Raw genomic sequence first — 19,989 nt, 5'->3', positions numbered from 1 at the left:
GGACAAGGCAAGAAATCCCTTCTGGACTAAAATATTCTGTGATTCTAAGGTCAAGTTAAACAGAGAGGATATCAGCTCTTTCCCAGGACAGTAATAAATGGCTACATTTAAACACTCTGATAAGGTCAGCGAAAGCAATAAATGCCTCCCTAGAACTGCTGAAAATGGATTAAACACTGCCTTCAGCTAACCCAACATTAGAGCTATCACAATCTGTCTACTCTTTGCAGCTCATTGTCTAGTGACACAGTTTGGCAGTGATGATTTCTCAGATAAATGTATCAATTGCAGAGGTGAAACTTCTTTTAGTGTAACTTCCCTGAACATCTCTATCATCTCATTGACGCTCCATGTTCTAGGCTTACAATTAGTCTGCCTCAGAGATGAAAGGTTTTGTGTATCTTCTATCTTTTTACAGCTATGAAAAAGGCACTACTGTACTGCATTACACTGATATTTATGAATTTAGGTCTTCATAATAATGTAATCTTGACCTTATTGAAACGAGTGGTTAATCCCCACTAATTGCAGTAAGGAATGCACACCTCTTCATGGAAATGGTGTATGGGGAAGAGTCTGGAGAGAAACACCCACAATTATTTCCAGCACTTGAAATAAGGAATGAGTAATACTCTTCCCAGTCATTTATTCAACAGTAGTAGCTGCAGCAGTTTTATAAATCAGATTCAGAATGTCTCTCTGAGAATATGTGTCATAAAAATGCCACATGAGACTGTGCTTAATTATTAACCCCAAATGTATAGAAATTAAAAGTTGTATGTCCACACATAATAAGTTTCCTGTTCTGTCAAAATATACTTCATGCTTTTAAAAGGTTGCATAAAATTTTTTGAGTTTAGCATTATTTTATGCATTATCTATGAACCATTTCTTTTTGTGTCTCACTTGCTTCTACACCTACAACAGCATTATGTCAGGAATGCCTTCAATTTGAATCTTTTCCAAATGATGACACAAACCAGCTGGACTGTATTTCCATTTCCCAGGAATACTTCCTGACTCTGTTTAACAGTTTTATCTTTTTTAAGTCTGTGAAATAAAACTTGAGCAAAAGGTTAAAAAAAAAATTATTCCCAGGCAAAAATCCCTGACACATATTATTCGCTATCCAGACAGTGACTGTGTTTGTCTGTAGCCCTGGAGCAACATCATTTCACCATTTTCAGGTTACCTCTGAACACAGAAAGACTTTTTGACATTCCTTAAGAGGACTTCTGTCAGGACTCCTCACTGACTTGCAAAATAGTATGTGGCTTGGAAAGATATCTCTGTGTTTAGTTTCACTCACTTTTCAGAGAGAAAAATATGGGGAAACACTGGTTTAGCATATTTCATTCTGCCTTAAAGTTTCCTTGACTGAAAATAGCCAGTCCTCTCTTCAGTTTTTTAGCTGCCTTTTGAAATCATAATTTTTATCAGCATTTACCATTAACCTTACATGAGTGTGACAGTAATGAAACAATTCACCCATCACTTTTGCATTATTTGTTGTGCTACAGTAAGAACTGCCTGCTGGATATGAGGAGCTCTTTGTACCATTAAGACAACCCATACTGCTCTGTTGTACTCAATATACTACTCCACTATCCTGAAACCAATTAACTCATGTGGCATATTAAAAAAAAAAAGACATACTTTCACTCACATGTTGATTTAGACTCACGGAAGAAATCTAAGGTACTTCTGTTTGTCATTTGCTCTAGACCATGTTTCATAAAAACCTCAATATTCTTGAAAGACATCTTGGGGGTAAATTTGTCACTTTTTAATAAGACTGGAAATAGTATTTTCTAGTTTCCCTTCTACAGTCTAGATCTGCCTCTCCATCTGCCTCTCATATCAAAACACTCCAAAGTTTTCTGAGACCTGGAGAAGGGGTTCTGATACAACCTCTGGAGAAGGCTTCCTTTTTAAGTGACAGCTATATGTTTGAAAAAAAGACTGTTAACTAGTATTTTCAATTTAATTTTCCAAAAATACTGTCTCCATTTGCCAAAAGGCATTAGGATTTTTAAAATTAAGTTCTGGTAGTCTTTCTCATCCATCTAAAATGTAGTGTCCCATTCTCACAGATTTATATAACTTTTTCATTTTTATTGTAAACAGCATATTTATGTTGGCCCTATTATTTTTTCTTGTTTTCCTCTGAAACAGAAAAATGTTGACAGTTTCTTGGCTTTGCCACATGTTTAACTATTCTGACTGTTTTTAATTTGCTCCTTCCAAAGATGCTTATTAAAAAGTGTGCCTTTATTCATCTATTATTACACTGGATTTATTATTGATAGCAGGAATAGCAAGAAAAAATTGAATGAATGCTTTTTCAGACTGCAGAGTTGTCTTGCATTTGAATTCATAGATAAAGTACTTGTTTTAATCTAGTTTTCCAAGCCCTTAATGATGAGACTGCCAGTGATGCAAAATGTTGTTTTCCTTTCGTACACAACGGAACATTTTTTTTGCCCGAATAAAGAATTCAGAAGCAGATCTTTTACCAGAGTATACTTTACATTTATCTGGTTCTCTTAACTCTGGCTGTGAGCTGGATGCAGGAAAAAGGAAATTGGAAATGATGGAATGGTACCTTAACAAGAGTTAATGTAGACACTCAACATCTAAGATTTCGGATAGTGGATTAATTTCAGAGGTGGACACTGAGTTTTAAAATGACTGTGAGCCAAAGCACAAGCTCACTTCACCCAGAAGCTGTGATTTTCAGAAATAGTCACGGGCTAAAACAAAAAAAATCTTTGGCCTTATCAAGATATGTTAATTAGAAATAAAAAGAATGTTTCTTTATTGTCCATGCAATTACTTTTATTTTTTCCTTCTATTATCAACCTCTTCTTTCAAGTCTAATATGAAATGAAAGTGCAATATGGGTCCTGTCATTCTGTTGTACTAGTTCAGCTCTTAGCTGTGTCACAGGACCAGTAATCCCATTTATCTTTGAATTAAACATGCCACAACTTTCTAAGAAAAGAAATAAAATTCAAAATACTGAAACAAAAACATATTTAAGCAAAATTGACAACATCGATAATATTCCTTTTTATATGCAAAATATCTAACAGCATAAATATGATCAGTGATCATAGTAGAAAACCTTACAGAATGTGTTTCCAGTTATCAGTTATCAAAATCTTGTTTGCAATTACTATCTTTCACTGTCATCTAGTGTACAAAAATATTTTCTGCAAGTGCTTGGTGAAGAAGAAGAATGAAAGAATGCACAGAAGAAACACTAATTTTCCCAACTTAATTTAAAAACTTTTAAACAGAAAGTAATTTCTAAGGTTTACTTCTGTCCATCTAGTTACTCAATCTTGAAAGGTCTATATTGCTGAACACGCATGGCCAGCAAGGAAATATGAAATGGAGAGGAAAATACAGAGCTTTAAAGACCAATACCATTACAGAACATAGTGGAGCAGGGATTTCAGTCTCAGTTGTATCAGGGCTCTAAGGGCTACAGGAAAGTACAGTCAAAATTTGTCTGTCAATTTGAACAGAAGAAATAAGTACCTAGTGAAGAAAACCATTAGAATATACTGCTAAATAAAACCCCCAAGCTCCTCCACACCAACAACTAAAAATTTAATTGCCCAAACAAGCATTGAATATATTTCATATGTTCCCATGAATTGTTCATCTTTTTACATAAAATAGCAAAAAAGCAAACATGGGAGGTTTGAGTCAAGCTCTCCTAGGGCATTTGTGAGATATTTCAGTGAGGAGTGTTTCTGTTTGCACAGTGAAGAACAGAGCCATGCTCATAGCTTATATGTTTGAGCCTTACCCTTCACAAACACCCATGTTTATAATTTTAATTAGCAATATTGCACTGAAAGTATCTGATCACCTTTTCAAGGAAATACAATTTTTCAAAATGAAAGATCATATGTAACTATTGCTTCTACATACATGCTCTTGCCACAGCCACATGATCAAATTCAGTTTTCACTTCACAACATTCAAAGACTGCACAAGTTATTCTGAGTAAAGTCAGGACTATATTCACACATCCAAAAGGAAATAGGACTAAAAAATAAAGGTGTAACTTGAGATGATGTTAATCTATTCAGTCCTGGTAAAATTGGCCTCAAGGAGCCATGGCACCAGATACTTAAAATGACAAACTTAATGCAGAGCATTAATATCTGTTCTTAAGTGTAAGGTTGGTGCCAAAGGCAGTATAGTGAAGCTAAGTAACCCAAAATTACATAAGGGCAATTTATTAACATAAAAAACATTAATAAAAGGTTGATTTTTAAAAATAATATCTAAAGAAATTCCCTTTGCAACAAAAATCTCAACCCAAAAACCCACAAAACAACAAAACCCCACCAATTATTCTTTGAGTAATAATAATGATAATTGAAGAACAGATTAAAGTTGTACTGATTTAAAGTTGTACAATAATGGATTCATATTCATCTTCTCATCCTTGCAAAGTGGCAGAAATATTATTGCAGGTTCAGCTGTAGGAATCTGAATTGGTGCCCATACAATTTAAGATAAAAAAAAAAGTTCTCACAAAATTTCATTTTAAAATAATAATATTTGCAGTTAGTGGAAGAGTAAAGTAAACTGAACATTCTTGATTAAGGTAGATATTGAACTTAAAAGGGTAAGGAAGATAAAATTTTGAGTCTACTTAATATTACTTTTCTTAATTAATTTTTTCTTGTATTTACTATATCTAGAAATAATCAGTGGCATAGATCAGTTTTCAGTGAGCAAGAAAACACTGTTCCTATTTCTCTACTTAGTAACTAACAAAATTTCATTAGCTCAAGGTTCTGAAAATATTTAAAGTCATTTTCTGTAAAGAAAACAATTTCTTCAAATTTGAAGTGTCATTTCCTTGCATTTTTTTTTTGGCTATGGTTATCTTTGAATTATGAACATGGTAATTTTTAATTGGAACATAACTTGAAATCCATTAAGCAGTTCAATCAACTTCAATCCTTTGTGAAATTAAGTACATGTATCTAGAAAAATATCTCTGTATTAACACTTGAACATTTGATGTCACACTGCATTGGACTTCTAAATTTCTGCTTGCTTTTTTTTTTAGTGCATTAGAAATATTAATGCATATAACTTTTATAAATAGTGAAAAAAAAAATAAAAAAAAAATCAGACAACTTTGCAATCGTTTGACCATAAAAGAAAGAGAATAAAGTTAAAATAACTTTCTGAAAACTCTCCTGGCCTCACAAGGAATTCTACATATGATATTCTGAATTGGAATTCAGTAGATATTCCTAATATTGTCCTATTATGAAAAATATCAAAAACTAAATGCATCCTTGCTAAATGAGAGTTTAGAAAACTACTTAAGAACAAATTAGAGAGAAATAAATAAATTGCACAAGACTGGCATGCAGGTTGCTAAGACCATTATGCTTTTTAATGTATAAATTTTCTTGTCTCTTCTGGGATGGCTGTCTTACTCCTAAAAATAATAATAAAAAAAATAAATATAGGAACTATTTTAAAAATATTTCCCAAAAACTCCAAAAGGAAGTGTGAAAACTTATGAAATCATACATCAAGAATGGATATTGATACCAGACATACTCCACACCATGCATGTTTAGAAAATTTTAAAAAGTACTTCCTGTCACCAAACTGAGAGCTCCCAACACTTGCGATCAGACAGATTAAAAATGTAAAGACTAGCAATGACCTCTAGTGTTGTGGTTTCAGTACTGCAAAATACTCCTGCTAGCAATAAACCACAGCATCCATGGAGCATCCAGGGAATTTTAGACTGCATTTTTCAGTTACTAGTGCAGCACACAAAAAGCTCCTTTAAAAAATAGAAAATGTTTTGTCTGTTACCTAAAGCTAACAGCAGCAGAAATACTTAACTATTTCTCCAGTTTAAAAAAATATAGTTTACAGTTTGAGTTGAAAGTTTTTGCATCTGATGATATAGTGGGTAACTTTCTGTACTATTCTTTGCACCTGTTTCAAGAGCAAGGATTATGTATCAGGTGAAATGTCACTCTGGCTGGTAATTATATGCCCAGGGCAAGTAGGACAAGGGGAGCAGGGGATAGTGAATGAAATTTCAAGAGGAAGAGTAAATAAGAAGGCATTATATTTAATACTATTGCTGGACACATATTTTAGACCATTTGCAGAGAATAGACAAAGCAGTATTGTTTTCTTAGATGACCTTCATGCCATTACTGTCCCCTCCACAAGGAAATGTCCATGCTGTTGTATATTGGTTTTATTAGCTGTGAGAGTAAACAGAAAAAGCCTTGATACTAAAATGTTGTTATAAAATGACAAATGACAGTACTGGGACTTAAACCAATTGCCCACTGAGGCTTGAGAGGAAATGCACCACTTGTCTTTGGTAATACCACAGAATTATTGGCCTTACTCTTACAGCTCAGACCTTGCTTTTAGATTTTTTTTCGCCTATTTAAGAAGCAGGACCTTTTCTTTTTTTTCTACTACATGTTGAACAAAAAACTCCACAGCTTCAGTGAAATATGAAAAATTGTCTTTAGGGACAAATTGCCACAGCAGAATAGTTTAAAAGATCATATGAAATTTGAGAAATCCTTGTGTGGGTTACCTGATGATTGGGGGATACATCCCAAACACAGATGAACTGAAATTACAAAGTGATCTTTCAAGGTTTTTCAGGGCTTCCTCTCGTCACCAAGCTCTGAAGAGAGTAATGTTTCTGCATTTAATTCCACTTTTGGATCTTTCTTACTCTCACCTGTGCCTCATTTTTGTCCTTCTTAATATTTCCTTTTTTTTTCTCTCTAACAACAATGTTAAACACACTGCTGAGTTGTTCCTTACCGTAAAAGTTTTCATGTGCTCTTTTTATCACTTTGGTTTTGTCTAAATGCCTCCATTTTACTGCTAATTTCTACATCAACGTGGATATGTTGTTTTTTTCCGAGTACACCTGTTCAATACTCTAGCCAATCTTTATCTGCGATTTGAGATTATTTTTATCACAGACTTTTAGAAATGTAATCCTGTAGTTAGACACCATAGCACCTCCTGCCACAGGTTTGACTCTGCTAGCTGTAAACTGATAGCAGCACCGTGGTGCCATAGCTGCAAGAACACGGAGCTCAGGCTGGGCTGGCCCTTTGTGGATTTCTCCTTCACTCAGCCTTGTCTGAGCCACACAATGTTTCCTACACTTGTGGGAAGCAAGTTCCCCTCTGCTTTGATGGTCTGAAATCCCATATAGAGCATTAGCGGTGTGTGCTCATCCTTAGACTAGCATCCTTAGACTAGAACACCCCCCTTCATGTTAGAATATACATCACAAAAAATTTAGTAAACACAAGGACCTTAAGGCTGTGTGGGGGAAAAAAAAAGGCTTTTTGAGATGGTAGTCTGGAAAATTTCTGAATTATAGATAATTGCACAAAATTCTTGAATATCTATGTGGCATTGGAGAGCATAATGCAACCCCAAATTTAGGCAGGTTCAGATTATAAGAAATATTTGGGACAGACCAAGGTTTTTCCTCCTCTGCATCCTAAGAAAACTCATAAATTGAGTTAGCATGAAGAGAAATAATAAACAAAAATTTTTATGACAGTTTCTCCAGCACTGTCTTTAAAAAATAGCCTCATAACTAAGCTGGAAAGAAAAACACCAACAATTTCTTCTTTAGATAAATCCAGATAAATTGAGTCTTTGTGACTGTTCAGTGACCACCAACAGGTTTTATGTTACATTCAAAACAGATATATTTTGTTAAGATTTAGGGACATGTGTAAACTTAGCAATTACTTTTGACTAAGTTTCCAGAGGTCAAAGTACTGAGAACAATTAATTGAGAGCACACATACAAATTAAAACACAGACAAAAATTGAGTATCTTAAAAAGGATTTAATAAGCAGATAAAACCCCCAAATTTTGCAATCTAGAGAGAGCTACTGCTAAGAGCTTTTCCAGATTCATCACCTATATAAAAATACAGTTCGAAATTAAACAACAGCAGTAACAAATTTAATCAGTATTATGTAACAAAATATAGAGGAAAACAGAGGAAAAGAGAAACTGATAGGAGTAATGTGAACTCGAAGCTATGAAACATGGTCCATAGCCAGTCAAGGCAGGGGTCAGTTGCTCTTTTTTTCCCTAGAGTCCTAGAACTAAATATTGAGCTTAAAAAAAATGGCTGAAAGTATTAATGACATGAAAATTATCTGCTGCTAATTAAGAAAGTGACTGGACAGAGTTGGAATTTAAGGAAGTTGATCTAACTTGGGGTTTTACACTGTGGTCTCCTAATGCTAGTATTAATAAAAATGTGAAAATCAAGGAAACTTCAGAAAACTGCAAGTATTAGTATTAGGGAAATGTTCAAAAAGGGCATATAGATAAAACTGCTTAATTTATAGTCTGATGTCTACAACCCACTTTTCCTTTATGCTGCCAATGGTGCAATTCAGTTACTACAGATAAAAGGATTAAGAACAGTGTTGCTCAGAAAGGTTTTGTGAAAATGGACTCCAACCAGTAAATTTTAATTGACTGTAATTACGTATTTGAGTAGAGCACATACTGCTCACTGAAGTTAATTTCTTCCTTGTTAAATGAGAAACAATGCTAAGCTTTATGTACAAATCCAATTTTGTACCTAGAGTGTTTAAGAAAAAAAAAGAAAATCAAAACTCCAAACCAGTCTTCAAGGAAGCAGGAATATTGTGCCAGGAGCAGGGATTTTGGGCATCTCTAGCTGAAACCTCAAGCCACAAGCCAGCCAATATTGCAGCAGTCAGCCTGGAAATGTACATCACCAGGCCCTCCAGTCAGCCAGACTTGGCTCTACAGTTTTGACACAATTTTTCTTTCTTTCTTTCCTGTGCTCAAATAATTAGGCAAGTATTGATCTCTATTACCTCTAACTTGCTTATTTCAGTAAAAGAGAGTAATTACTAGAGATTTGCATGTGTCAGTTTCTATTTGGTTGTCCTTCATACACTGGCATAAAAATGTACTAAATGAGATAATTTTAGAAATTTATTTTAGAAAGACATTAATTTAAGAGCCTTGGCATTTCTAACTGCAAAAGAGCCTACCACAATCTCCATCATTCCAAAGAATTCCCTGTCTACACAGATTTGAGCAATTTATACATGCTTTTAAAATGCATAGGAAACATAAATGATGCAATCAAAGCAGAAGCCATCTGAGCTGCTGTGTTGGAAAGCTCAAGTGAAGAGCAGATTCCAAAGCTGCAAAGCTCTGAAAGAGGACTCCACCAGCACCCACGCCTGAGCTCATCAATGAATATAAAAAAGCTAACAAGAATGAGTAATGAATGCAAGTGCACTTAGGATAGTCAGATTTCTTTTTTTCTTTTTTTTTTTTTTTAATGATTTAAAACCTAGTTTAAATTAGTCTACTCCTACAGTATCTTTTAAAATAATGTAGCTAGGTATTTAGGAATATTTGAAAGGTATATTCTCTTCTGGAAATGCAAAGAATCACCATTTCAGTGGACTTAGATCATCATTTCAGTTTACTCTGTAAATTGAGGCCAGTGACTAATGCTTTAAATTGAGACCCTGGGAGCTGCAAAAAAAAAATGAAGATGGTTTTGTTTCTATTCCATTCAGAAATAAAAGTGAAAGAAAAAGGATTGAATAGTATAAGTAAGCAGAACAAAGGACAAATAGTATTCAATATGTTAACAGATTATATTTTCAGTTAGCAATTCATCTTTATGTAAGTACACAGTGGGTTTTATTTATTTGGTTTAAGGCTCTTTCTAGTTTTTTTAAATATGTTAATAAAACATATTAAACAAAGAGTTTTGGTATCATGAATTTCTAGTTTGCATTACTAGAAAGGCTGGGAAGGAGAGGGGAATTTAGATGCTCATTTAAAAAAGGCAATTAGTACTTATTAAAAAAATGTAAAAAAACCCCAAATGTCTAAATTAGTGACTCAGATTAAATATAACCATACTTTTCTAGCCTCTAAAAATAGGCTGCACATTAAGAGCTAAATATAGAAGGAGTGGACATAGTCTAGAAGCATTTGAGTTTAACTCTCTAGAGTGCCTGGTGAGGTACATTTCCAGGCCAGGTGCTGTGATGCTGGCTGGCTTGTGGCCTGTGGTTTCAGCTGGAGATGCCTAAAATCCCTGCTCCTGGCCCAGCACGGCCATTTGGATCTGGATTCCCATACTGTTCCACAGGTTATAGGGAGAGACAAGTCCACTGGCATGCAGGGCTAAGGGAGAAGCTGAAGCTTCTATCCCTTGCTTTACAGATTCTGCCTTTATGGTTACCAAACCAGGAGAGGGAGTGATGTGAATGATGAAAGGATCAGAATATGTCATCTGTGAACAGAAGATCATTAGAATGCTATTTTGTAAATGGGAACAATATATTTTTTTCATGACTGTAAAAAGAAAAAAATACATCAAGTTTCTAGAAGTACAGGCCAAACAAATTCCTGGTATACCTTCTTCAACTGAAATATCTGCATACGTCATAATTTTTTGTTAGCAGGAACTAAACTTAAATTTTAAAAACATGATTTTATATGTGAACAAGGAAACCTTCATGGATTAACAAGGAGCTCCTGAACAAAAGCAGAAAGGGGAAGCTGACAGAGGGTGGAAGTGAGGAACCTGAGAATGCTAGCAAATTGTCCCAGCAACCAGAGATAAGGTTAGGACAAGTAAAGCCCTGAAAGAATTTAACAGTAAAAGCTTCTCTAGGTACATAAGTAGTAAAAGAAAGACTAGGGAAAATGTGCATCCTCTCCAGAAGGGAATGGGGGAGCTGGTTACCCAGGATATGGAGAAGGTTGAGGTACTCAATGAATATTTTTGCTTCAGTCTTCACTGGCAAGTGCTCCAGCCACACCACCTGAGTTGCAGAAGGTAAAGGCAGGGACTGGAAGAATGAACTGCCAGCTGTAGCAAAATAGGTTTGAGACCATCTAAGGAACCTGAAGGTACACAAGTCCATGGGACCTGATAAGTTGCATCCATGAGTCTTGAGGGAACTAGCACAGAGAGCGGCTGAGCTACTTTCCATCACATTTGAGAAGTCATGGCAGTCCAGTGAAGTTCCCATTAACTGGGAAAGAGGGAGAAAATCCCTTCAAAACAGGAAAAATGGACTACAGGCCTATGACTAATACCAATTTTCTTGCTAATGTCTCCCCAACTCCAGTCCTTATTAAAGCTCTAAGATTTAAGAAAGAAGTTTTTTACAACAAAGGTTTTAAAATAATGGAATAGCTTTCCTTAGAGGTGGTGGACACCCCATGCCTGGAAACATTCAAGGTCAGGTTGAATGGAGCTCTGAGCAACCTGGTCAGGTTGAAGGTGTCCCTACACAAAACAGGAGGGTTGGAAGTAGATGCTCTTTAAGGTCCCTTCCAATCCAAACCATTCTAAGATTATATGAACATTACTGCAGTGCTTTAATATAAAAAACCAAAGCTGACAGACAGTAAAGAATGGGAATTCTATTCTCAGTAACACTAAATATTCACAAATGCTTACACAGCTATAAGTTTCTATAAATATTACTAACAATATTACTGTTCTACGTAGTCTGTGCTGTAATGCTTGTTTGACCTTGTTGTACCCATTATCATCTGAGTGCTGAGGAGAAGTGGTGGTATTGGAAGGTCCCTTACACAAATGGAGCCTCTTAAATGAAAATGCACAACAAGGGATTTTTACAGGATTATTCAGGCTGCATGTTTCCCCTTGAGAGCTTTTGTCCATAACCACTTCTGAGGGTATGTCCACTCTGACTTTTAAATCTGAGATTTAAATGCCCTTTGCATATTTCTGCACAGGGCCAAGGACTGATCTCGTGACCTAGATGTTAAATTGAACCTAACGATTCTCTTCCTGCAAGAAGCTCTCACAGAAAACAAGAAAAATCACTTGTGAATTCAAAACTTGTGGAGTCAGAACTACTGAAATGTTGGGAAGCCACACGATGTTAAAATCACTGGTTAGGAATGATCCATAACGAGGTCAGAGGGAGTGGCATGCTTTCAAAATGGCATCAGCTGTTCTTGAGTCACTGACCATTCAAAAACAAATTAGTGATTGCTTATGGACCAGTCAGTGCTCTCAAAAAGAAGCAAGAGATGAGATAGGACTTGGTGTGTTTGCCATGGACTGCTAGGCTACGTGAAAGGATAACAGAAGTTCTTGAAGTCTCTGTCAAAACACGCAGGAGCACTGGTGTTGTTGGATACTGCTGTTCACTTTGCATATTCCAGGTCAGAACAGTACTTTGTCCTTTAAAAATATTGTTTTCTGAAGTGGTTGTTTAGTTGGAGGAAGACTTAAATTGAAAACAAATACTTGTTGAAAATCACTTTGCAAGATGCCACAAAGCGTCAACAGAGAACGAAGGAACTTGGGTTTAAAGCATCAGCCTGACCTAGCAGAGGAATGAATATAGCTGTTTTCAGTATTTGAAAAGGGGGAAAAGGAAAAAACAAACAAACAAAAAAACCCCCAACAAAACAAAAATCAAGGGACATTGATGAAGATAGCAATGTGTTTGGTTTTGACTGGGGCAGAGTTAATTTTCCTCTTAGTATCTGGTACAGTGCTGTGGTTTTTTAATTTAGTGTGAGAATAATGTTGATAACACACTGGTGGTTTAGTTGTTGCTAAGCAGGGCTTATCCCAAGTCAAGGACTTTCCAATTTCCCATGCTCTGGCAGCGAGCAGGTGCACAAGAAGCCAGTAGGGAGAATGGCTGGGACAGCTGACCTGAATATAAACTGGGGGGATTTGAGGCTGGGAGAGACTGATCATAGATCAAGGCAGGGCTGGGCATCTGTCAGTGGGTGGTGAGCAACTGATTTAGGCATTGCTTGTCTCTTTCAGGTTTTATTCATCTCTCTTGTTGTTGTCTCTATAATTATTATTATATTTATTTGAATTATTAAACTGTTTATATCTCAACTCACGTGTTTTACAATTATTTCCTGCTTCTCCTCCACATCTCACCACAGAGGGGAACTGTGTGAGCAAGCAGCTTTGTGGTACTTGGTGGCTGGCTGGGGTTAAACCAAGACACAGCAGTACGGGAAGCAGAAGTACACAGGGCAAATTTCTGGCAAGCAGAGCTAAAGCAAATAGGAAGATGTGGGTTTTGAAGTACATTTGGAACTAAATAAATACTGACAGTATCGGTCCCTTACCAGCATGCAGATAACAATTGTACAGAAAAACAGTCACCAGGACTCACTGATACTGTGGGATTGTGCCCCTTGTCCATGACAGTGCCCCTTGCTGCCAGCCTTGGCTCCCAGTTTGCTTTCCCTTAAAGAGCAGCCTGCTCTTTTTGCTCTCTGTCTGCAGCTGCATAAATATGTAGTTTAAGAGACACGTTCTTTGGTATGCCAAATTTAGCACCCAAAATTAAAAGTGCAGTGAAAAACCCCTTCAACCTTCTTGCTTATTTTATAGAATGTGAAAAAAAGTACAGGTGGATCCTAAACAGTATCTTGAAAGAATAATAACCTACATTTTGTACAACACCTTGAAAAAGTGAAGAATTCTCAGTAACCCTGATTCAATGCTTTCTTTTTGTATATCCTAGAGCAAAAACTTCATAAAATGATGCTTTTTTTTTTAGGATAGAATATAATGCTACATTTTAGGTTTTGTTCAGACAGGCTCATGAAAAAACCCTGTAATTAGTTGTTTGGCACGAAGTGGCTCTGGAACACTTTGAGAGGAAGCAACATAATGAAATGTTACAAGAACAAGCCAGAACAACCTGCTCTGCTAGCAGCACTTTGCTTACTCCCCAGAACTGAAGTTCCTGCTTCAGTCCTGCCTGAGCTGCCTCTCAAATCAATCAACAGTTGTCCAACACGTGCTGTAAAAACCAGAACTATGCTCAAGTGCCTGAAGCCTCACTTTATGCAATTGTTGAGAGCCTGAGTGGCAGAGGTGCTTTGACAGAAAACTACAAACCCTGTTGGCACTGCTGCTTCAGTGTTTGAAGAGGTGCTGCTGCTTCTCTTGCCAATGTCTCAGCTTCTCAGACTTCAGGAGGTCACCCTCAGTAGTTTCTCATTTTCATTTCTCAAATTCAAGAGAATTTTAATGATACTTATTTGTGCTTCAGGCTTACCAAGCCTCAAAATTTTGGGATTTTTTTCTTGACTTCTGACAATAGCGTGCATGCCACTTGGTCTGTATTGTACTTCCCATTACACTACATCTATTTGAGTACTGCTGTCTTTCCTGCCCAATTTATTGTTGTAGTCTGAAGTGCCACAGGTGTCTTTCAGAATTTGTATGCATCTCCCAACAAGCTGCAGAGTTGGGGAGTACTTGTTTATGGGATGCCACAAGGTGGCAACTGGGGGCTTGTTCTAAAAGGCCAAGAAATTCCTGCCTGGACAGGCTGTGACTATTCTACATAGTCTTTAATGTGTCAAACAGGCAGGAAGCTCTCCAACATAGCAGAGGTGGCCACTACAAGTTTACTGTGAAAACCATAAGCTTGGTCCAGCTTGTGAGCAGTACCTTAAGGTATGGAAGGCCACAATCAGGTCATCCCAAAGCCTTTTATTTTCCAGGATGAACAAAGGAAATTCCCACAGCTTTTCCTCATAGGAGAGATCCTCCATCCCTCTACTCAACCTGGTGGCCTCCTCTGGACTCTTTCCAGTATGTTGATGTCCTTCCTGTGCTTGGGACCATGACATGCAATTCTTTTTTGCAATTCTCCTCTTATGCGCAGAGTATATTCTATATCTGAATATACCCTGGCCACAACATTATGAAAGTGTCATCTAAAACCATCTCTTTTTAAGGTTTCTTTTTATAATTCCAAATGTCAGTGAAGCGTGTGAGTTTTTTCAGTATATCTCTTCACAATAAAACTCAAAACACACAGGACATATATTTAAACCTCTCTGTAGATTTCCTAAACTTTTGACTGTTTATCATTCCAGATTAAAATGAAATTGAATAAGCCCCCCACTCGGATAAGGCCATGGGCCTGACTTCCAAATGCCAATCATGTCCTGGGTTGGATCAAAAGCAGCGCAGCCAGCAGGGCAAGGGAGGGGATTCTGCCCCACTGCTCTGGTGAGACCCCACCTGCAGTGCTGCCTCCAGCTCCGGGGTCCCACCAAGGGAAGGACAGAGACCTGGTTGGGAGTCAAATTCATCAGAGGGATGGAGCACTGCTCCTGTGAAGAAAAGCTGAAAGAACTGGGATTGTTCAGCCTGGAAAAGAGAAGGCTTCATGGTGACCTGATTGTGGCCTCCCAGGATCTTAAGGGAAGGAAGGAGGGAGGAAACACGGGTCGGGACTCTTTGCAAGGGCATGCAGGGACAGGGTGAATGTGTTTAAATTGAAAAAGGGTAGGTTTACATCAGTCACTAGGAGGAAATTCTTTAGTGTGACGCTGAGGAAGAAATGGAACTGGCTGCCCAGAGGTAAGGTGAAAAGATCTTGAACACATCCCTGGAAGTATTGAGGGCCGGGGTGGATTGAGCTCTGTGCAACCTGGTATAGCGGACGGTGTTCCTGCCGTGAGCAGAGGGGCTGGAACCGGAGCCCTCCAGGGCCCTTCCACCACCGGCCACCCCCGGACTGCCGTGGGCAGAGGGGCTGGAACCGGAGCCCTCCAGGGCGCTTTCACCCCCAGACTGCCGTGGGCAGAGGGGCTGGAACCGGAGCCCTCCAGGGCCCTTTCACCCTCAGACTGCCGTGGGCAGAGGGGCTGGAACCGGAGCCCTCCAGGGCCCTTTCACCCCCGGACTGCCGTGGGCAGAGGGGCTGGAACCGGAGCCCTCCAGGGCCCCTCCACCCCCAACCCCTCCCGGTTGCGCCCGCCCGGGCCCGCGCGCCGCCGCCGCCGCTTCCGCCGCGCGGTCCCTCCCGCGCGCCGCCCCCTCCCGGCAGCCCTCGCGCCGGAAGCGGCTGACGACAACAACAAACACCGGCGGCGGCGGCGGCCGCCCCAGGCAGGGCTCCCCCGCTCCCCGCGGCCCCCAGCCCGCCCCGCCGAGCCGCCTCTTCCCGCTCGCCGCCTCTCCCCGCTCGGCCGCAGGCCCCGCCGAGGCGCTGCGCGCCCCCGCGGAGCCGCCGGGCCCGGCCGCGCGGCGCGGGGGGGGACGCGCCGCCACCGGCGCAGGATGAGCGGCGCTGCCCGCGCGGGACCCGGGGGTGAGTGCCGAGCGCTGCCGGGGACGTGTGGGCTCCCCCCGCCGCCCCGCTCAGCCCCTCCCAGCCGCGGGGAAGGCGGGGACTCCGGTACCGGGAGGGCGGCCTGGCGAGGGGCGGCGGTCCCGGCGCTGGGCTGCACCCGTGGGGCGGGCGACAAAGAGCTGGGAGGCGGCGGAGCGGGGGTCGGGGAGGACCGGGATCCCGCGGCCGGAGCCGGTCCCGGGGCGGCGGAGTGAGCCCAGCTGCTGCTGTTGGGTGGGTGGGGGGGCGGTGGCTGCCCGGCGTCAGGGGGAGCAGCGCCGGGCGGGCCGGGGTGCCCCTGCCTGCCCAGGGCTCCGCTGCCAGGGCGAGCGATTCGCGGTGAAGTTACTACAAGGAATGACTCAGCCTGGCAGCGCCGCCGTGCCCGCCGTCGGCGGCGGTCGGGCGAGCTCCGTGCAGAAGCGTTGAGTGTTTACAAACGTTGTTCTGCCTCTCCCTCGGTTGTTTACTTGGTCCTGCTCCCGAGGAAGCATGTGTCCTGTAATGAATTGTCCCTTCGGTTTTTTCTTACGGCTCTGTAGTAGGCTCGCAGGATGTTCTTTGGATCAGTGCTCGCTTTTCTTTCTCACTGACCCCCGAAAGTACTGGCTGCCAGTGATCCAGAGGTAGATAGACTAATATAAATGCTGTGAGAACTAAATGAGCTGACCTTTGTAATGTTCCTGTTTCTTACTTAACATCACCTAGACATGAAACAAAAAGTCATGTCTGCTCCCGAGAAACACAGAAATGTTAGTTTAGACTTCATATGACCATAGCTTTTTTTTCTCTTGTGTCGTATGTTTTTGTCTGAAGGAATTACATGGTATGTCCTGGCCATGAGCCATTTCTTGTGGTTCATATTTTAAGCTTTCACCTTTAATTCTTTGTGGGGAAGAATGAGGAGGTTGAGGTTTGGTTCTTTTTCCTTGTATTCACATATATGTGTGTCAGAAGTAGTTTGTGCTGTTGGGTTTATGGGAGGACTCACACTTCTGGAGGTGTTTTACTGTATGGTAAAAGGTACCTCAGCAATGCTGGAGAAATGGCAAGGATGGAAAAACATGTTTCAGGCAGTTGAATTTCATACAGCTGAGAAGTATTGTGAGGAATAACACTATAAATAGAATCAGAATTATGGAATGGCCTGGGTTGGAAGGCACCTTAAAGATCATCTAGTTCCAACCTGTCTGCCATGGGCAGGGACACCCTCCACTAGACCTGGTTGCTCAAAACCCCATCCAACCTGTCCCTGAAGACTTCCAGGCATGGGACATGCACTGCTTCTCTGGACAACCTGTTCTAGTGTCTCACCATCTTCACAGTAAGGAATTTCTTCCTTATATCCAATCTAAAATTATACTCTTTCAGTTTAAAGCTATTGCTCCTTGTCTTCTATACATACTCTTTTAAAAAGTTCATCTCCATACATCGTGGAAGTACTACATAATAATAGTGATAATGAAAACGTGCACTATTATGATATATGTCAATTGTGAATTTTAAGAATATTTAGTATGGAGTACCTTGGGAAGTTTTTAAAAGATGAAGCACATAAAGAAATTACTTTTCTCTTATCTTGTGGTCTAAGACAAACTTTTGTGCCAAGAAGCAAATATTAACAAGAAAGGATTTAGATATTCTAGCATCATTAAGTTTCGATTCAAGTATGCAGAGGATGTATTTATACTTACTCTAAATGCTGGAACTTAAATGGCTTTATTTTATTATGCTGAAAGTAGTAAAGAAAATTACTTGCTGAAGAACATGTAGTATGCCAGTTTTAGAGCAGGAAATGCAAGCAGGATCTATGGGGATAGTGGATTATTGTAAGATAGACCTAATTGTGCTTTGGAAGTCCATTATTGTTGTCCACTCTGTACAAGTAGCTGTATCTTTTGTAGATTGTAAAATAGCAATCTATCTTAGCCACAAATTGTGTTGCTCTAGGCTTGTGCTCAGCACAGATTTGGGTTAGTAGTTTCTGAGATCGTGTCCAAGGGGCTGTCTCTCTCCCCATGTCAGGTTACTATATTTATAATTAGAAGTGTATGCAGCAGACTTGTGCTCTGACTGGAGGAGAGGGCAAGGGTTATTTTGAGGTCTTTTGTGGTGTCCGTTTAAAAAACGGTGTGTCCCTGCGTGTTGTCTGAACACAGCTGTTACATGGCCTTGCAGAAACTAAGGCAGAAAACAATTTCTAAACTGAAATTCAGTTATTTTGTTTAAATAGGGGACTGAGTGTATGTTGGGGATAAGGGAGTAGCACAAGTTGATTTGTTTTTGATAAGAGTGGCAGTAACAGTGGAATCACTGGAAAGAATTTTTCTTTATGTTATCAGTGTGTCCTTAAGTCTTTATTTGCTTTTAAACTAGCAGTTACTTTCTGTGACAGAGTGGTGTGAGAGGCTTGAGACTTAAATTGCACAGGATGGGTTCATTAGCATGTTGAGGTAAAGGGGAAACAAGTTCAAATGAAAAACTATAGTGTGTGTACCCAGTTGTTACACGAGCTACTTCAGTCATTTGGACAGTGCCCAAGCAGTCATGTGTCTCCTTCTGCATTTGCAATATTGCTCAAGAAAGTTGTGCTCCTGATTTGTGGTCCACATCTCAGTGACATTACATGAACGGTTTCTGAAGATGAGGAGGGGAAAAAACAATTAATACCTTACTACTTTTAAGGACCCTATTAATAGGTAGCATTCTGGTGCAAAGTTGCTAATCAGTATTACTGAGTAGCAAACACTTGATTACAAGATGCCAGCTTACATAATAATATTGTATTATACTGCAGGATGTGATTGAATGCAGTGATACCAAACACACACACACAAAAATCATTAATATGTAAATTACTAATCCAATTGCAAGAATTACAGAGTGCCTGTTTTCTAGCTGATTTGCCAGACTAATGTTTTGGGTGTACAAGTTGAAAGATCTTCACATGAATTGCGTGTTGTAAAAGCCTATAGCACAATTAATGGTGATAAAGAAATTGCTAGCAATTATTTTTGTGAGCTAATTAACATTCTGTGGTTACTGAGATGGTCACTTGTTTATTTATGAGTTAATTCATCGTGCAGATCCACTCTTTTTGTTTTAATTTAACTTTCAGTACTTTTAATGTAGTTCAGTTGAAAGACAAGTTGGAAGACATCATGGCCACATACCAGCTCTAAAATTTTTTCTATTTGTGAGCAGGGTTGGAAGTAGATATGCTTTGTATTTTCTAATAGGATTCATCTTGTTAATAATACATGAATAATTTTTCAATACTAGTTATTGGAAGTTGTCAATAGAAGTATCAAAACAAATTTATTGTTACCACATTTATGCTCATAGATTGAGGCAGGGCTGGTCAGGAGAAACACCAGGGCTGTCAGGGCAGTTCTTGCTACTCTTGTGTCCATCTCCAAGTGTATATTTTCCTTTAGTTCTTCAGGTTTGCTGTCCATGGTTCAGGAGGGTTCTGAGCTCAAGCAATAGCTTAGTGTAGCTTTTTATGTCCGTCCAAGATGTTGACAGTTTCTTTTGGAAAGAGATTTTGCAGCTGGGCCTGCTGTCTTTATCGCATCCAGGTGAAACGCTTACGGTGTGCTATATATAAAGCTCTGGTAGTTTGTGCATCTAGAAAATAAACTGTGGTAGAACGTGGTGGACTGTTTGCTATGAGTTAGTACAAATAAGTAAAAAAAAAAGGCTTGTTTGAGTGCTGTATGAATTTCTTTCTGACCTGTGTAAATT

At 39.4% G+C, this 19,989-nt stretch overlaps 2 protein-coding genes across 3 annotated transcripts in view; both read left to right on the top strand.

The window, feature by feature from the left end:
• Window positions 1-16,194, top strand: part of LOC131084023 (uncharacterized) — a 58,578-nt gene extending 42,384 nt beyond the window's left edge. The window contains exon 2 of the mRNA XM_058025143.1: window positions 15,593-16,194. Coding sequence (XP_057881126.1) covers window positions 15,593-16,194 — 602 coding nt within the window. The remainder of the gene's footprint in view (window positions 1-15,592) is intronic.
• Window positions 16,141-19,989, top strand: part of RB1CC1 (RB1 inducible coiled-coil 1) — a 65,883-nt gene continuing 62,034 nt past the window's right edge. For both annotated transcript variants that reach the window (XM_058023280.1, XM_058023273.1), the window contains exon 1: window positions 16,141-16,221. The gene's annotated coding sequence lies outside the window, so the exon portion shown is untranslated. The remainder of the gene's footprint in view (window positions 16,222-19,989) is intronic.

The sequence above is a fragment of the Melospiza georgiana genome, chromosome 1 (assembly GCF_028018845.1).
Source record: "Melospiza georgiana isolate bMelGeo1 chromosome 1, bMelGeo1.pri, whole genome shotgun sequence".
Lineage (NCBI taxonomy): Eukaryota > Metazoa > Chordata > Aves > Passeriformes > Passerellidae > Melospiza > Melospiza georgiana.
This window is presented reverse-complemented; position numbering and strand designations above follow the sequence as displayed.